This window comes from Pongo abelii, chromosome 6 (genome assembly GCF_028885655.2).
Source record: "Pongo abelii isolate AG06213 chromosome 6, NHGRI_mPonAbe1-v2.0_pri, whole genome shotgun sequence".
NCBI classification, from domain to species: Eukaryota; Metazoa; Chordata; class Mammalia; order Primates; family Hominidae; genus Pongo; species Pongo abelii.
Window position 1 is genome coordinate 102,971,511 of NC_071991.2, and position 19,862 is coordinate 102,991,372.

General features: G+C 39.5%; 1 protein-coding gene across 1 annotated transcript in view; it reads left to right on the forward strand.

Moving 5' to 3' along the window:
- The first annotated feature begins 8,921 nt into the window (after positions 1–8,921).
- The window catches only part of LOC100453944 (septin-7), a 45,166-nt gene continuing 34,225 nt past the window's right edge, over positions 8,922–19,862 (forward strand). The window contains exons 1-3 of the mRNA XM_054560778.2: positions 8,922–9,373; positions 15,888–15,988; positions 16,885–17,019. Coding sequence (XP_054416753.1) covers positions 9,143–9,373; positions 15,888–15,988; positions 16,885–17,019 — 467 coding nt within the window. The 5' untranslated portion in view covers positions 8,922–9,142. The remainder of the gene's footprint in view (positions 9,374–15,887; positions 15,989–16,884; positions 17,020–19,862) is intronic.

The following is a 19,862-nucleotide window of genomic DNA, read 5'->3' on the forward strand; positions in this document are numbered from 1 at the left end:
AACAGCCTTGCCCAATGCCCCAGACCAGGACTCCAGGCCCAGAGTGTTCTTTTGTCACTGTGTCCAGAGGGCAGCAGCTGCTGTGATGTACCCACCTGAGCCTGGCAGCCTTCTCCAACTTTGGAAGCCCAGGAGCATGGCCCCTGTCCACAGATGCACCTGGCATGAGGCGTGCCCAGAGGGTCAGAGGCAGATGAGTTTCATCTCCTCCACTGGATTGTGAGGGCCTAGAAGGAGACAAGGGTCTGCTTGAGAAGGCAGTGAATAGTGAGCAACCTGAGGCAGTGCCCCTCTGGATGGATCCGCAGTTCCTGGATGGAACCTGGCTCAGACAGAGCTCAGTTCTGCAGGTCCCTGAGGCATGGAGAGTTCACAGCTACCAAGTGTAGGAGTCTGGATTCAAAGCCAACAGCGTGACTCCAAAGTCCCTGCCCTAGCCCCTGGACCACCCTTGCAGGCCCATCAGATGCCCAGGCCAGCAGCACAGCTGGCCAAGACCAGGGAAACTTGGGGAGCCTCAGAGCACCCCCAGGTATTCCAACCTAATCCTGGTACCCCTGCCTCTCACCACACTTCTTCCTGCTTTAACCTCAACCCCTACACAAAGCCTGGGCCACTTAATGTGGCATCAAACAGATGCCTCAATAAATCAGTCTAATCTTGAAAAAAAAAAAAAAAGGACTTAACAGATATACAATTACACATTAGAATGCTAAAGACCATAAACATATAACAACTTAAAGTACATATAAATTCAATATATATCCAATCATTGTGACTATGACACAGTAGAATATTAAAATACTATTTTCAAAATGTATACAAGCTTAATGTTCTATGTATTCAAACTATTTATTCAAAATACAAATCATCAACATAATTTGCCACTAATATTCAGTCCCTTCACAGGACACATGATTCACTGGGAATTAATAAATTAGCAGCCGGCAGGCAGTGACACACAGCAAAAATGAAAACCAAGAGATGAAATAGTTCTGAAATAAAGGTTTTAAAGCTAACAGAAATCACTGAATTACTAAGTCATTAGCACTAATTTTGAGCCAACTAACTAATTAATATGAGATGATACAATGTCCTATACTTTGGTAAATACAGACTATGTTTAAACAATGTCTGTAATGTGACTTTCAAAATGCTCCTGGCTTTACAAAGATGTCATTAAGATGTAGTAATACATGCTAAACCATTTCCCCCTGCAGAGCACATGGTAACTTTCATCAGTCACATTGAGAGTCCAGAAGATAAAGGAAAAGGTCGTGGATTTCGCTGAGAACTTACCAGAGTTGAACTCCCTCATTTTCCATTCCCCAGCATTGGCGGGTTCTGGGACTGGTGGCTGTGGTGGCTCGTTGGTCTTTGTCTCTTAGAAGGTGGGGAATAATCATCATCTTGAAAAAGCAAAAATGGTCATTACTGAAGGAACCATCTTAGGTTACAGCCACCTCTGGGTCAATTCCCAACATTCAAAAGCTGAGCAGGGCTTTAAAGCTATCTTATTAATAATTATTTCTGTATTGTGAACTTCAGCATACTTTTTTCTAGTTACATTTGAAATGTTATTCTTTTGGGATGTGCTCAAGTGAATACTGCTTTTTCGTCTGTCTTGCTTCATTACTTTTTAGTTTGCTTCATTTGAATCATCATTGTAAGTCTCCCCTTCTCCTCAAATAACTTTCAAATTGCTGCCAAGAACTATGTTCTATTTTAAGGCTTTTGAGAAAAAACTTTCAATGAAGACAGCCACCTAAAGTTATACAAATATAGAAGAAACGGGATAAAATAAAACTTAGATTGGAAAAAATATTTAAGATTATTCAAGATTCAAGCATAAACAAGGGAAGCTGAGTAATTGTATGTTCAAATACTTTTAACAAGTGAAAACATGTAGGCTTAAAGAAATAGAGGTGGCCAGGCATGGTGGTTCACGCCTGTAATTCCAACACTTTGGGAGGCCGAGGCAGGCAGATAACTTGAGGTCAGGAATTCGAGACCAGCCTGGCCAACATAGCGAAACCCCCTCTCTACTAAAAATACAAAAATTAGGCCAGGAGCGATGGCTCATGCCTGTGATCCCAGCACTTTGAGAGGCTGAGGCGGGTAGATCACCTGAGGTCAGGAGTTTGAGACCAACCTAACCAACATAGAGAAACCCCGTCTTTACTAAAAATACAACATTAGCCGGGTGTGGTGGCACATGCCTGTAATCGCAGCTACTCAGGAGGCTGAGGCAGGAGAATCCCTTGAACCCAAAAGGCAAAGATTGTGGTGAGCCGAGATTGTGCCATTGCACTCCAGCCTGGGCAACAACAGCGAAACTCCATCTCAAAAAAAAAAAAAGGAAAAAATTAGCCAGGCGTGGTGGCGCATGCCTGTAATCCCAGCTACTTGGGAGGCTGAGGCAGGAGAATCGCTTGAACCCAGGAGGCTGAAGTTGCGGTGAGCCGAGACTGCACCATTGCACTCCAGCCTGGGTAACAGAGCAAGACCTTGTCTCAAAAAAAAAAAAAAAAAGAGAGAGAGAGAGAAAGGAAGAGGGCTACATTATTTATGAAACAGATACTGTTAACTCAGTCACCAGAAAGCCTGTGTATAAATGAGCAGTGAGATATTCAAGCACAGCATACACACACTTCTCAGGACAGCTGTCGTGAGAGTTCCATGCTCGTTTCCTTCTGGATACATCAGCAACTCACTCTGCTATGATCCTGCAATACATCTCATGTTAGAATTAGAGACATCTGGGCCAGGCACAGTGGCTGATGCCTGTAATCCTAACACTTTGGGAAGCCGAGGCAGGCAGATCACCTAAGGTCAGGAGTTCAAGACCAGCCTGGCCAACATGGTGATACGCTGTCTCTACCAAAAATACAAAAAATCAGCTGGGCATGGTGGCGCGTGCCTGTAATCCCAGCTACTCGGGAGCCTGAGGCAGTAGAATCGCTTGAACCCGGGAGGTGGAGGTTGCAGTGAGCCGAGATCGTGCCACTGCACTCCGGCATGGGTGACAGAGCAAGGCTCTGTCAAAAAAAAAAACACAAAAAAACAGAAAAAGAAAAAGAAAAAAGAATTAGAGACATCTGGATCAAATCAGCTGCCAGTCTCGCAAAGTGTCGGGTAACATCCTATTAAGATTGCTGCTTACACATCATCTATAAAATACTGAAAATATCATTTTAAGAAATATTTTTTTTTATTTTGAGACAGAGTTTTGCTCTTGTTGCCCAGGCTGGAGTGCAATGGTGCGATCTCAGCTCACTGCAACCTCTGCCCCCTGGGTTCAAGCAATTCTCCTTCCTCAGCCTCCTGAGTAGATGGGATTACAGGCATGCACCACCATGCCTGGCTAATTTTGTATCTTCAGTAGAGACAGGGTTTCTCCACATTGGTCAGGCTGGTCTTGAACTCCTGACCTCAGGTGATCCACTGACCTTGGCCTCCCAAAGTGCTGGGATTACAGGTGTGAGCCACCATGCCTAGCCAAGAAACCCTTATTTGAAAACAAGCCAGGTGCAGTGGCTCATGCCTATAATCCCAGCACTTTGGGAAGCCAAGGCGGGTGGATCACTTGAAGTCAGTAGTTTGAGACCAGCCTGGGCAACATGTTGTAACCCCATCTCTACTAAAAATATATTTTAAAAATTAGCTGGGTGTGGTGGTGGGCACCTGTAATCCCAGCTTCTCAGGAGGCTGAGGCAGGAGAATCACTTGAACCTGGGAGGTGGAGGTTGCAGTGAGCAGAGATCATGCCACTGCACTCTAGCCTGGGTGACAATAGAAAGACTCCATCTCAAAAACAAAACAAAACAAAACAAAACACCATGAAAAAAAAGACTCCATTTCAAAAACAAAACTAAAACCAAAAACACAAATGTAGTATACAAACGAAAATAATTACTGTGTTAAACACAGTTTCATAGAAAATAAAAGACCAATCAAATACAATAAGCTGCCTTTTTAGATGGGTATGTTATTCTTCTTTTACAGCTAAAAAAACAGGCTCAGAGAATGTTATTTGATTGGACTGTGTTGCATCTCTGGACAGTGCAGCTGAGATCAGACTTTGTGTGTAACTCCACTAGCCTACCAGGGTGCCTCTCATAAAAGTAAGAAATGTAAATTTGGCCTAATATACAAAGTTGCCAGGGCAGCACTGGGTCAATTCTACATACAGTACTTCTATGTTCATCAAGGGAAACCTTAATGGAAAGTGAAAATGCTTCTAGAAGGCGACTGGACCCCAGCGCCTTTGCTTGTTGCCTTTGGGCTCTTCTTCTAAGGCCAACAGTAACCTGAAATTATTGACTGACTTTTCCAATCAAGTGGACAAAATGGTACCAAGGTTGCCAACATCAGACAAATTCACTTGAGGGCCTTATCTATGTGCTTTGAAAGACAAAACTGCTTTTGTAAAGGATACTGTATTTCAGAAAAATATAATCATATTAACAACTAATAACACTGTAAAATGCTGATGTGTTGAATGCTACTTTAGAAAAACATGTTCAAATCTAGGGAAAAAATTTGATACAAAACTACGTATCAATTATCTAGCTAGCTAGCTAGCTATCTAGAGACATGCTTTCATTCTATTGCTCAGGATGGGAAGCAGTGGGATTACCATAGCTCACTGCAGCCTTGAGCTCCTGGCCTTAAGTGATCCTCCTGCCTCAGCCTCCTAACTAGCTAGGGCCACAGGTGGACACAGTTACGCCTGGGTTTTTGTTCGTTTGTTTTGTAGAGACAGGGTTTCACTACATTGCCCAGGCTGGTGTCAAACTTTGGAGTCTCGCTGTGTCGCCCAGGCTGGGGTGCAGTGGTGCGATCTCGGCCCAATGCAACCTCCGCCTCCCAGGTTCAAGTAATTCTCCTTTATCAGCCTCCCAAATAGCTGGGACTACACGCATGCGCCACCACGCCCGGCTAATTTTTGTATTTTTTTGTAGAGACTGGGTTTCACCATGACCAGGCTGGTCTCCAACTCCTGACCTCAGGTGATCCACCCGCCTCGGCCTCCCAAAGTGTTGGGATTACAGGCGTCAGCCACTGAGCCTGGCGGAGCACTTTCTTATGTTATTAAGTAGCCTAACCCAGGTGGGGCGCGGTCCCTCACGCCTGTAATCCCGACAACTCTGATGGCCAAGGTGAGAAGATCGCTTCAACTCAGGAGTTCGAAACTGGCCCAGGCAACATAGCGAGCCCCCCCCGCCCCATCTCTAGAAAAAAATACAAAAATTAGGCCAGGTGCGCACCGCGCCCGGCTAATTTTTATATCTTTTGTAGAGACGGGGTTTCGTCATGTTGCCCAGGCTGGTCTCGAACTCCTGAGCCCAAGCCATCCATCCTCCCGCCTCGGCCTCCCAAAGTACTGGGATTACAGTAGGGGCCAGCCAGCCTCATGTTTTATTTAGCAGTCCCTCCCTGTTGCACATTTGGATAGTTTCTTAATTTTTTTAGACAGGGTTTACCTCAATCTCGCAGGCTGGAATGCTGTGGTGGGATCATAGCTTACTGGAGCCTCGAACCTTTGGGTTCAAGTAGCTGGGGGGCTGAGGTAGGACTACAGAAATGGGGTTGCGCCATGTTGCTAGGCCGCTCTTGGCCTGAAGGTTCTCCCGCCTCGGCCGCGCCAGACATAGTTTTCTATTTTTGACCAACATAAACACTATGCTGGGTCTGAATTTTTCGGCTACCCTTCTTCAGCCGGCAACACACAGGACCTGGCGGAGAGGTCGCTGTTACCAGTCCCCACTCTGACGAGAACACTGCCCAGCTCCAGGCACTGTAGCGCCCCAGTGGCGTAGCCTAACACCCCGCCTCTGACGTCGCCGAAGGCCCACCTCTATGGTGTCGGCGAAGACGCGCCCTTGTGACGTCACAGGGGACCGCCACTCACGCGGAGCCAATCGGAACTCGCGGCGGGGCTGCTGGGTCTTCCAGGAGCGCGCATGAGCGGACACTGGCTACCGGTGGCTGGGCGGGGTGTAACCGGCTGCTGAGCTGGCAGTTGTGTGTCCCGAGGCTTCGGCCCGGCCGCCACCGCACATAAGCTGCGAAGAAGAGCTTTACGACTTGCCGGTCTTTGGGGCCGGGCGCAGCAAGGGCCAGACTCTGCGCTAGCAGGCGCTGCGCGCCACCCGGCCGGCACCTGTCGCAGAAGGTGCAACCGATCGCACTGTCGCGCAGAAGCTCCTCAATGGCCAGCGCCAGCTGCAGCCCTGGCCGCCCACTCGCCTCACCTGAGCCTGGGTACGTGCGCCCCACAACACCTCCCCCAGCCAGGGCCCCGGGACCCCCCGGGAGCGTCCCCGGCTACCTGGCGCCGCTCATCCTGGGCAGGGTCGGCCCCCTCGGAGGCTGCCCGGCATGAGGGAGCTGCACCCCTGAGCTTGACCTCTGACGGCCCTTTGTAATAGCATTAAGTCTTTGAAACTTTGTAACGGGGTAGAAGGGGCTGGGAAACGAAGAAAACATCTTTTTAAAAATATAAGCGATCGGCTGGGCGAGGTGGCCCACGCCTGTAATCCCAGCACTTTGGGAGGTCGAGGCAGGTGGATCACGAGGTCAGGAGTTCAAGACCAGCCTGGCCAGCATGGTTTCACTGAAACCCCGTCTCTACTAAAAACACAAAAATTAGTGGGGCGTGGTGGCGGGTGCCTGTAATCCCAGCTACTCGGGAGGCTGAGGCAGAGAATTGTTTGAACCCGGGATGCGGAGGTTGCAGTGAACGGAGATCGCGCCACTGCACTCCAGCCTGGGCAACAGACCAAGACTCCGTCTAAACAAACAAATATATGTGTGTATATATATGCGATCGAGCCCGGGAGGTTGAGATTACAGTGAGCTGAGATTATATAAGTGATCAAGCACGGGAGGTTGAGGTTACAGTGAGCTGAGATTGCGCCATTGCACTCCAGCCTGTGTAACAGAGGGAGACTCTGTCTCTAAAAAATTATATGCAAGTGAGAGCTTTTCTTCCAGCGCTCATGCTCAGACTGAAGAAAGTAATTGGGCCAGGCCCGGTGGCTCACGCCCGTAATCCCAGCATTTTGGGAGGCGGAGGCGGAGGCGGAAGCGGGTGGATCGCTTGAGCTCAGGAGTTCCAGACTAGTTTGGGCAACATGGTGAAACCCTGTCTCTACAAAAATACAAAAAATTAGCTGGGCATGGTGGCACGCACTTGTAGTCTCCGCTACTTGAGGTGCTGAGGCGGGAGGATCGCTCAGCTGCAGCCTCGACCTCCTGGGGCAATCCATTTAAGCCTCCCAAAGTGCTGAGATTACAGGAATGAGCCATCGTGCCTGGCTTTACACTATGTTTTAATACTTTTTTTGAAAATGGAAACTTTTGTAGGCAATTCACTTCCTTCAAACTAATAAGGAAGTGATGCTGTTCTGTTCTGTTTTGTTTTTTGTTTTTGTGTTTTTTTTTTCTTTTTTGAGATGGGGTCTTGCCCAGGTTGGAGTGAGGTGGTGCAAACAAGGCTCACTGCAGCCTTGACCTTCGGGCTCAAGGAATCCTTCCCCGTCAGCCTCCCCGGTAGCTAGGACTACAGGTGCATGCTACCACGCTTGGCTAATTCTTTTTTTGAAATGGAGTCTCACTCTGTCTCGCAGGCTGGAGTGCAGTGGTGCAATCTCAGCTCACTGCAGGCTGGTCTCAACCTCTGACTTCGGATGGTCCACCCACTTCTGCATCCCAAAGTGCTGGGATTACAAGTGTGACCCACCGCGCCTGGCGATTTTGCTCATTTTAGATACTAGAACTTTTTAATTTAAAATTTTTTTTTTTTTCCTGAGATGGAGTCTTTGTCTCCAGGCTGGAGTGCAGTGGCGTAATCTCGGCTCACTGCAACCTCCGCCTCCTGAGTTCAAGCGATTCTCCTGCCTCAGCCTGCCAGAGTTGCTGGGACTACAGGTGCGCACCACCACACCCAGGAGTTCAAGGCTGCAGTGAGCCATGATCGTGCCACTGCACTCCAGCCTGGGCAACACAGCGAGACCCTGACTCCACAAATAAATAAATCAACATCATATGATCTGTACCAGGGTATAGGCAAGTGCTATGATCCCCACTTTTCATCCTCAACTCTAAGTTGAGTCATACATCGACCTCTAGTAAAAAGTGGCATGCTCTCAGTCAAAGGGGTAAGCCCAAACCACGTGGAGAGGATCTTATCTCTTTTGAGAGCTAATATAAAAAGAATTCCTCCTAGGCATAAAAATATTGTGACATCAGTTACTTAGGCTAAACATGCCTATTATGCTAAGTGAGTTATTAACAATAAATACTTTAACTCTGTGTCATGTTAATTATCATAATCTGATTTATAATTTGTTTTAACCTTAGGTTATATATACCTTGAAGCCATTTATATTTTGGTATACTTGTAATAGTTACTATACACTGGACTATGTATATTGGACTAAACATGGAGAGTCAAAAAAGAGTATGTGGTCAGAGTAGAAATCATGCCCTAGCTTCCTTCGTGTCTACCTCCTACCTTGAGTAGAAGCGGAAGATTTTTTGGATTCTGGTTTGTGGAGAGGCACCCTTATATTTAGGCTGATGGGCGGTGAAATTAGAAAGTATTTTTTGTGATTTAGAATTTTATACGGAGATGTTCATTGTGATTAATTATTCTTTGTATTAGCAGATTTTTGCTTTTTATAGCTGCATGATTATAATATAATTATATATTATATATAATCACTATATATTATATAATAATTACATATAATATAATATATTATATATTATATAAAATAATATATAATATAATAATATATATAATTATTATATAATAATTATTATATAATATAATTCATTATTGTCTATTGATTGTCTATTAATTGTCTATTAATAAAGAAAATTGTCTATTAATAGAGAAAAACTTTATTTCACTGAAGCAGTGATATATAATCCAACTTGGATTTTTAAATAATGACTGACTTTTTTCTTTGGGAATACATTACTGTTAAAAATGTAGATTATTAGATACATTACTTTTAATGAATGTAAGTGGTATAATTAGAAGGCTGAAAAGAATCCTTGGAAACGTGAGTTTAATTTGATAGCTAAGAAACTGAGGACAAGATACTTATTCTTGGTAGCATATTTTCTAATGTCATTTCATTGTCTCACCAAGAAATACTTGCATAAAGCAAGTTCAATTATAGCATCTGTTGAATATTTGAGGTTGGGTAAAGTGGGTGAGTTTAACAGATATTTTCCCTTATTTCTTTTAGGCGAATCTGGATTGAGAAAGTTGACATTAATCAACTCATTATTCCTGACAGATTTGTATTCTCCAGAGTATCCAGGTCCTTCTCAGAGAATTAAAAAGACTGTACAGGTCTAGATATTAGTATTTTTAATTGATGATAAGCTGGAATAATATTAATACACACAAAGCACATGTTGTAACTTTTATTATGCTTCCTTAGAGGTAAGATGCAAATTTGCCCTTAGCCAGTGTAAGATGGTAAATATGACTTCATAAAATTAAAAAAACAGAAGAAGTACAGTTAATCAAAAGAATTATCTTGACTAGAACTTTCCAGATTTGTCCTAAGGATTCTCCTAGAGATGACACTGTGACATAGTAACCAATTCCCCTGGAGTTGTGCTATGTAGTAGGATAGTCATTTGCCACATGTTTAAATCAATTAAAATTAATTAAATTAAAATGCAATTTCTCATTTGCTCCAGATACATTTCAAGTGCTCAACAGCCACATGTGGCAAGTGGCTGCCATTTTGTGCAGCACATATATGAAGATTTTCATCATTGTAGAAAATTGCATTGGACAGTGTAGAGAAAACATGATTCATAGAAAAGCTATTGTTATTTAAATACAGTGTTCTACATTAGTCAGTGGGATAATATCATATCATAGTTGAATGGCAATAGCAATTCTGTAAGACTCCCAAGGTATATGTGATCTAATTTACTGCTTCTCAGTCTTTGCTATGCATTCCAATCCTGGGTATCCTGTTAAATTTAGTTCTTCTAGTATTTCTGAGATGGGCTGCCTTTCTACATTTCTAACAAGATCCCAGGTGATGCTGATGCTGCTGGATGGTAGATCACACTTTATAAAGCAAGGGGCTAGACTCTAGATATGCACTTTTTATTAAATAGTACAGCAGCCTGTAGCCACATGTGGCTATTAATCTTTGAAATGTGGGTAGTCTGAATTGTGATGTTCTGCAAATATAAAATATACCACAGATTTCTAAGACTGAGCGTGGAAAAGAAAATCTCTGTAATTTTTTATATTGATTGTATACTGCAGTGATAATATTTTGGATGTATTGGGTTAAATAAAATTGACTGATTTCACCTTTTTCCCATTTTAAAAGTGGCTACTAAGAAAATTTTAAATTACTTACATGATTGACATGGTATTTTTATTTGGCAGCGCTGCTCTAAGCTGTTGATGAAAAATGTTGGTGAGCTCTGCTTAGGTAATATATAGGACACGAGCAGAGAGGAGGCACGTGAACAGTTCTGGCTGGAGTAGGCTTCATTGAGGCCGTGATGCTTTTAGCTGGATTTGAAGAAGTGGTAGTGATCATCCCAGTGCACAGGATAGGAGGACAGTCTATATATTCTGAGCAGTAACTCGTATATATCATACTGCAAGACCCCAAAGGAGTAATTTTGTGAAGTAAATATCTTATTTCTCCTTTTTAATGTTTCTATTTTAGGAATTTTTTTTTTTTTTTTTTTTAAGTAACCTTCATAGGGCTTGAGATTTAAAATTACCTGCAAAATTCTACTCTAAAAACTTGATCCTACATGCTTATTTATTTTGTGATAAATATTGGAAATTTTAAACCTAAGCAAGAAAATGAACTTTGAACTTTCTTAATTTGGGTATCTATTATGAATACCTTCACTTAAGTATTTATGAATTTAGATATGAAAGGTAAAACTAACCACTATCCAAATTAATATACAGTTCATTTCCAGAACCCTAATTTCTTCCATGTGCTCACTCTCATTCAGTATTACAACCCCCAAAGATAAACACCTTACTGACTGCCTTCTCCATAAATTTGCCTGTTTTTGAACGTTATATACATGTACTTTTTTGTATCTGTTTTCTTTCAGTGAAGATTATGTCTGTATTATTTACTCATGTTGGGTATAGTTGTTTTTTTCATCGTCGTATAATACTCCATTGTGTGAATGTATCAGTATATCCTTTATTATTTATTGTAGATAAGCCTTTGGGTTTTCAGTTTTTTACTAACGGGAACATTCTTGTGCATGTCTTAGTAGACTTAGGCACTCATTGCTGTTGTGTGTGCATAAAGATATAAAGGTATTTGAGTTTATTTTATTTGATTTCTAGTGAGGTTGAACATGTCTTTTGTACTCAATAACTCTTCAGATTTCATTAAAGTGTTTTGGTAATCTTAATATTTTCTGTCATTTTCTTGCTGATTTATCGGAGTTTGAAAAATCTAATAATCCCCTACATTTTAGATATTGCAGACATTTTCTCCCCAGGTGAGCATCTGTTAAAGATGTGACATGCCCTCAATTTATTATAATTCTTACATTGGCTTAGCTTCAAAATAAATTGCCTAAACCCATTTTACCTTCCTTTAAAGTAACACTTCAAAAATATCCTCTTCTGTTCTGAATATCTTCCCGGAAACTCTCTTTATCTTGAAAACAAAAGGGTAATGGAGGTGAGAATATCTCTAGTAGGATTTTTAAGACAGGCCTGTGCACCACTGTTAAATATCTTTTCTTTACCAAAAAGAAGACCTGTAACATTTGAGAACCAGATTGATCCTTAGTAGAATTCTGTAGAAGTCCTCTTTCCTGATTGAACCATGGAGGTGTATTCCTTTATATACTGAAAACTAGCTGAAGATAATCTAAACTCTTTTGCCCAGTTAGGAAAGAACATGCCATATTACGGACAGGGTCAGAGTCATTCAAGAAGCCTGAATATAGTTAGAAAATGAGAATGTAATCTTTTTAATAGTTGGCTGGCTCCTTACCAAGCCCAGTAGTCTTGAAGATATAGGGGAAATAGTGTAAACAGTTGTCAAGATGAATCTAAAATGGAAATTAATCAGTTCCCTAGAATAGATTGAGAAATTAGCTTTAGGAAAAAGATAAATTTCACACACTGTACCATGGAAGGTACAGTGCTGATTCAGACAGACTGGGAATGGTCTCATTTTTAAGTGGTGATGTGAGGTACTTCACTGAGCATTATGACAGGCACGGGCTTGGGAAGAGCCTATTAGGAAATGGGAGAGGCATGAGACTAAGGAGCACATAAGAGGAATATTAGCAGAGAAATTCTTGTTGAGGTTGAAGGTCATGAATTTTATGGTATAGGAATAGAAAGATGGGTTAATCCAGAATGGGATTTGAGTTGGAAAGGGAAAGAAATAAAGGTTTTGGGAAGGAGACTGCTAATAGAAAATGAGAGGGGCAAGGGATTTGAGGTCTCGGTGTAAGGAGACAGGGATATGAGGAGTGGAGAGGTTCAGAATAGAAAGCCAAATTAGAGTTTTGGGATCTACTTTCTTCTTAGTAAAGTAGTTCTGGGTCTTCATGAGAAGGAAGTATTTTTAAGCATAACTGTTCTACTATTGGTTAATTCCTGTTTCATTTTCTTGAGGAACACGATGAAACATTTAAGATGATATTTGTCTTTTGAGCCAATAAGTAAGGGAAATAGATAGTTTTTGTGTTTGAGCTAAGTGGAGTATCTCAGGCCATTCCAATGTCTTCAGAGTTTTGGCTGTAATGCTACCTCTTGAGCAAGTGTAGGTAGAGATAAGCGCTTGACAGAAAATTTTAGCCCTCTCTTCAAAATGTTATATGCTTAATTAAATAACTTCTTAATTTACCTTAATAAATGGCATGTAAACATGAAGTTAGAAAAGGTTAGTGTATATGAAGCTGTATAATCAACATTGTTTGACTTTTTTTCCTCAGATTGTAAAACTGAAAACTCAGTATACTAATACTCTTGCATACTGTATACACTCAGTATTAGAAAATGAGTACGTTTGATTTCTGGAATCTCGGATGCCAAAAGAGGTCTCAATAGATGAATTATACATAGATGATTCATAGACGATAGTTTTAGTTTTAGTTATTTTTCAGGGAAAAACATTTGAAAATGTTCTTGATTCATTTTTTTGGTATTAAATTATGCAGCTAATCTTAGAGAACCCTGAGTGATGCCGTGAAAGATGCTGATGTGACCTGCTTAAGGAAAGTGCATGGGAAACTGGCCATTTGGAATAGATTTGTTAAGAAAAGTTTGAAATTCTTGGACTTGAACTAATTTGTTTTCCATGGATCCCATGAGGATACTTGTAAAAGCAGATGATAGGGTCCAGTTGGATCCTGTAAATGGCACTAGTTTACAGTTATGTTTTCTGGATCTCTTCCATATGTCGCTGACTTCTTTGTATTTGACCACGTATGGACATACAGAATTTCATAGGCCAGAGAAGAAAAGAAGCTTTATAAACATTCCTTATGTGTGTAAAATACAAATCTTCATTTGACTTAGTAAGTCAATAAGTAATTAAGTTGTTGAACTGATTTTTTTTTAAACAGGGAAATATCTTAAAATTTAAGCTGTTAGGTTAAAATGTGTATTCGGTATACAGCATATTACTGAAGGTAGAATGGGCTTCATTTGGTAATAAAGGAACCAGAAATATTTTTAAGTAAAATTGGGAGATGATTCATGTAGATTAACTATATTGTTGTATCACTTTCTAGAATACAGTATTATGTTGTTTAAAAGAGTAAGTAGGTAAAGGAGTGGTATAATTACTTTGGATATTTCTGCTTCAGCCACAGTTACCATGAATAAATGATCTGTCTTTATAAAGGAGATGGAGGTGAATTCAAGATACTGAGATGTTAGATTTGACTGGGTTGTCCTTTGACTAAAAGATTACCAGATTAAGAAAATGTAAACTTCCTAAACCAGATAAGATGATATTGTTAAAAATTTTTTTTGGCCCAGCACTTTGGGAGGCTGAAATGGGAAGATTGCTTGAACCCAGGAGTTTGAAGCTGCAGTAAGCTATGATCTACCATGCACTCCAGCCTGGGCAACAGAGTGAGACCCTGACTAAAAAAAAAATTTTTTTTCCTTTGGTTCTCATGATTTCACACTGATGAATCTGATTGTTTTCTCTGAGTCATTTTGCCTCTCTCATGTTATTAGGGTAACCTGATAATAGACATGTTATCTTAGTTATGTGGTACGTAACAGTGATCTTCTAAATGATGTGCATCCATCACTGATACTGAGGATGATCAGAAACTATTACTACTCTTATTTATTGATGTTTACTTTTAATCTACAGATAAATGATAATACATATTAATACTTAATATTCAGATTGCCAATAGTATATATTTGGTGCGTAAATATCTTTTGGATCTGCAAAATTTTCACTCATAGTTTGTATCAGGATCAAAGCAGTTTGAAGAACATTAATCTAAAAGATAGACTTTGGCATCTCATTTCTCTACAAGATAAGTCATGCATGTCCACATCTCAGGCAATCTTTTTCAGTTTTATAAGTTTTATTCTTGATAATAAAATTTTTTAACAGAAAACTCTTGATTGCTATAGACCTCTGCTGTGTATTCAGTAGTCACTAGCCACATGTGGCTATTTAAGTTAATTCAAATTAAATAAAATTAAATATCAGTTCCTTATTTGCACTAGTCAGATTTTAAGGAGTAAGTAGCCACATGGGCAAGTGGCTACCATATTGGACAGTGTGGATACACAACAATTCCATCATCTCAGAAAGTGTTATTGGATAGTGTGGCTACAGACTTTTCTTGCTCAGCAATCTTAGTCTCCGCATGTTAGTCTCTTCATGCATTAGGTAGCATCTATAAAACATGCCAAAGGAAATAGGCTATCTCTAAAAGTGTCCCAAACTTTTTGTCTTGTAAATTAGTTTATCAGCATACTTGGAGCCTCTTGCCTTAATAAGGACTTGATATAAATGTGTATCAGGAGAAAGCCTGTCTTATGAAGGAATTATTCCCTTTTTATTTGAATCTCTGTTTGCTTTATCTTGGGCTCCTGAAAACTGATACTTTGCATTTAACAGCAGCATATGCCCAGGATGAATGATAATACATCTTCTGATACAGAGCTTGAGGTTACAGAATATCTTAAATTGTTCCAGGAACTGTTATCATTTAAGTCCAATAATCATTAAGGTTTCACCCTACCAGAATACACTTTTTTTTATTAACTGACTGGACTTTTGCTGATTACATTGTCCAGAATGTGGAGTATCGCATTTAAGAAGAGGATTGGATCCTAGCCATAACATAAATATAAGGGTAATTACATCCATGCTGAGAAAGATTTAGGAATGATAGTAAGTTCATTTGAGTGAGTGGTTTGGGCCAAACTTAATAGAGAATAGTCCAGGAAGACATTTACTATAAACGGTAGATTAAATGTTCTTGCCTGATTAATTACATTTGAACTCTGTGAATGACTGAATCACTCAAACTGCTTATTTGTATTATTAGATGCACATTTAAATTATGTATTACATGTCTTTAGTGGTGATCACTATTTTATCAGTTCCTCTGTCTTTCTTTATACCAAGTATGATTCATAAACCCAGTATTAATTTGCCAAGAGATTGGCATACTATTTGTATATATGCTTTTCTTTCAAATAATCTGGATTCCCAGTGTCCACAATCATTGATCCTAAAGAAAATGTGGGAGTAGGTAGATAAACTCAAACATCCCTACCATCACCGCTGGTAGGAAATCACTGGTGTAATGTATGATATTAACATCTGCACCAATTACTCTTATAGGTGGAACAATCCAAAGTTTTAATCAAAGAAGGTGGTGTTCAGTTGCTGCTTACAATAGTTGATACCCCAGGATTTGGAGATGCAGTGGATAATAGTAATTGGTAAGAAGGATTTGTCCTCACAACTTTCCAGTGTATTTGGGGTACTGGGGTGGTTAAACTTTCTCTTCTTAACATTTTAAAACTCTTCTTAGCAAAGGTCACCAAACTTCAAGTAACATGACAGGTTTGTATACCAACTTTGCCATTTATTTGACAAAGTTTAACTTCAAAGTTAAACAAAGAAGTTTAACTTCTTTGAACCCATTTACTTTTCTATAAAATGGAGATAATGCCTATCATAAAATTGTTTTTAAGACATATTCCAAAATAGTGTAGCTAGATAGAATTCTCATTATTGTAAGAAATTTAAAACTGTTTGCTTTAATTTTATCCATTTGTATAAATTCTATCTCAATCCTAATTTAAACCTGATATTTAGACCTTCAGTTTTTCCATAAGTCCTAAGTGAAGAAAACAACTATGAAATTTTAGTCTGAAGTAATTATCTTAGTATTTTATAAATAACTTTTATTTTTGTTTGAATTCACATTGTTTTTGAGGTATTTTTCTGTCAACTCTTAAAACTCCTAAGTTCATCATGAAGTTTTTATATTATTTAAAGTAATCTCTCATTTGAAATTTGAAACTGAATATAATTGTTTTCATATTATGAAGTGTGTTATTAATACACTTACTAGTGCCAATAATATGCTAATAATTTAGCTATGTTTCAACAATAAATATTTTCTTTCATTTGGAAAGTTTTGAAATAATGAATAAAGATTTATTCAACATAATTCACATTTTTGAATCTTTATATAGAATAACTTGACGTATCTTCCATTGGTAAATTCATTTTGCCTATTTGAAAATATTGATTATTGTCCTTTAACAGTCATCAGTTAATTCATATGTAGAATTGCAACTTAATTGTTTTGTTTATTTGCATTCTATAGCTGGCAGCCTGTTATCAATTACATTGATAGTAAATTTGAGGACTACCTAAATGCAGAATCGCGAGTGAACAGATGTCAGATGCCTGGTAACAGGGTGCAGTGTTGTTTATACTTCATTGCTCCTTCAGGACATGGGTCAGTAACCTGATACTTCTGATTCCTTTTTGTTGTTGTTGCTTACTGTCACCTTTATGTGCATATTTGAGTAATCTTTAAGTTTGTGAAGTACGTACAATTATACCCATTATTAAGTATCAAATTTCATGTAGAAATGTCTTAGTTGAAAAGCCTTTTTAAGTCCTGTGTAAGCTAACAGTGATTTTACTCCTTAGTTGTTCATTCATAAGGATTTTCCCTGCTTCATGGAAATAAACAGTGTTGCCACCATGGTTTGAGGTCTCAGTGTGGCAAATTTAGCTTTCATGTTGAACTACCAAATAAAGAGAAGCAGCCAAACCAGTTAGACATATTCAAAATAAATCCAAAGATGCTATTTATTATAAGTCTCATAGGAGATGGTTATCAAAAGCACTTGCATGCCAACGTTTTCTTGTGCTGTTTCTTTCTGCAAGAAATGTTTGGCTTCTGTTTCACCTTAGCTGTCATAGACATGTCGTTTAAGTATCATATTGTCAGTACTAACCTTTTGTTTATTAGGATATAAGACCTAAGAATCTAGACATTAATCTGATGTGATTGTTCTGTTTTTTATAGTTAGCCTGTACTCCCTTTTTTTGTTCTTTGTACTTCCCCTTTCATTTTGAGTACATATATGTGTCATTTGTAACTGCAGATTTTTCCAATTATTCTTCCTCAGTCTTTTCCTTTGAGTAGGTAACTCAGCATACATAATTCAGCCACCTGGTGATTGTAACTCCACCATCTCTCCACCAAAAGAACTGTAGTAGCATCAGGCTAAATAGCATTAAGTTATCTAACACTCACATTACAGTAGAGTAAACCAGTTCCTTCAGGTATACCTTTCTCTTCCATTTTTGGCTTCTCGCTCTCTTTTTTTTGTTTGTTTTTATAGATGGGTCAATGCCCATTATCACTCTAGGTGGATAAGGGAGCCTTAATTATATACTTATATTTTTGCACTGTCAGATTGCAGTGGGGTAAAAATGTTTCTTCTTTTATGTCTAATACTCTTTTTTTTTTTTTGCTGTGCCCTAGACCATTACATAACTGAAGACTCCCACCTTCAGGCAGGATTGGGTAGTACATGTTTGTAACCACCTGGCATTGCCTTTTGTTGAGGTAATTTCAGTTTTTATTATTAGTAGTAGTAGTAGTAGTAGTAGTAGTAGTATACTTTAAGTTCTACAGTATATGCTCACAATATGCAGGTTTGTTACATATGTATACATGTGCCATGTTTGTTTGCTGCACCCATTAACTGGTCATTTACATTAGGTATTTCTCCTAATACTATCCCTCCCCGAACCCCACCCCACGACAGGCCCTATTGTATGATATTCCCCACCCTGTGTCCAAGTGTTCTCATTGTTCAATTCCCACCTATGAGTGAGAAACACCTATGTGGTGTTTGGGTTTCTGTCCTTGCGATAGTTTGCTCAGAATGATGGTTTCCAGCTTCATCCATGTCCCTGCAAAGGACATGAACTCATCCTTTTTTATGGCTGCATAGTATTCCATGGTGTATATGTGCCACATTTTCTTAATCCAGTCTGTCATTTTATGGTGTTCTCAGTTTACATATTTAAATCACTAAACTGACTCTTTGACTTAAAAGGCTCAAAAAAAGTCATCTCAAAAATACAACACACTGTATAACCTTTTATAAGTATTTGTGTAGCTTCTTGAATTTATATTTTTAAATCATTCTCATTTAACTTGTCAGGACCTTTTCCTGAAAGCCAACAGAGTGAAATCTTAACCTGCAGTTAAGTCAATAAAATTTGTCAGCTTATAACCAATTTTATTATTTTAGATTTTCTGGACTCTCTCCAACTATAGTAATTCTCATGAAATCACATTCCTGCCATCCCCTTGGGGAAAATTTTATTTCTTAAAATTGCATGGGAAATGAGAGCTTTTTTAAAAGAAAAAAATTTTTATATTCAAATGATATGTAGTGGCTTTGTGCCATTTCTTATTCGTCACAAGGGGTAAGATGTTTAAAATTGCTATATCTTATATATAAAAATGTACCTTTGAATAATTTCTCAGTTTAACTATTTTTAGAAATGGAGCAAAGTTTTGCCCATTGGTACATGATATTGTGGATTAAGTGAAAGAATATGAGGCTGGGCGCGGTGGCTCATGCCTGTAATCCCAGCATTTTGAGAGGCTGAGGCAGGCGGATCACCTGAGGTCAGGAGTTCGAGACCAGCCTGACCAACATGGAGCAACCCCGTGTCTACTAAAAATACAAAATTAGCTGGCCGTGGTGGCGCATGCCTGTAATCCCAGCTACTAGAGAGGCTGAGTCAGGACAGTTGCTTGAACCTGGGAGGTGGAGGTTGCGGTGAGCCGAGATCACACCATTGCACTCCAGCCTGGGCAACAGGAGTGAAACTCCATCTCAAAAAAAAAAGAATATGACACAGAATTTTATGTATAGAGTTCCAGGTACCCTGCTCACTACAGACTGAAATTCTATGCAGTCTAATAAATGAATCAGAGCCTTTCCATCTTGTCTGGGTAGTCCGTAGGTTCCCTTTTTAGAGGGTTTTGTTTTTAGAATGATTATAAATTCATCCAACAGTGCACTTTCAGTGCCTCCTACCTCCCTCTACCAAGTATGAACTGCATGCATGGCTGATTTATGATTTTGGCTATTATCGCTTCATGTGCGTTGTTCACTATTTTGTAACTGTTATTAAAGTAAAATACTGACTTGGAACATGAATTTTAAAATGGTGTTTTATCCTTCTAGTATTGATTCCCACTTTTAGAAAAATTGGTGTCATCCAGTGAGTTTTATACAGAATGATTTTTTCCCTTAGAAATAC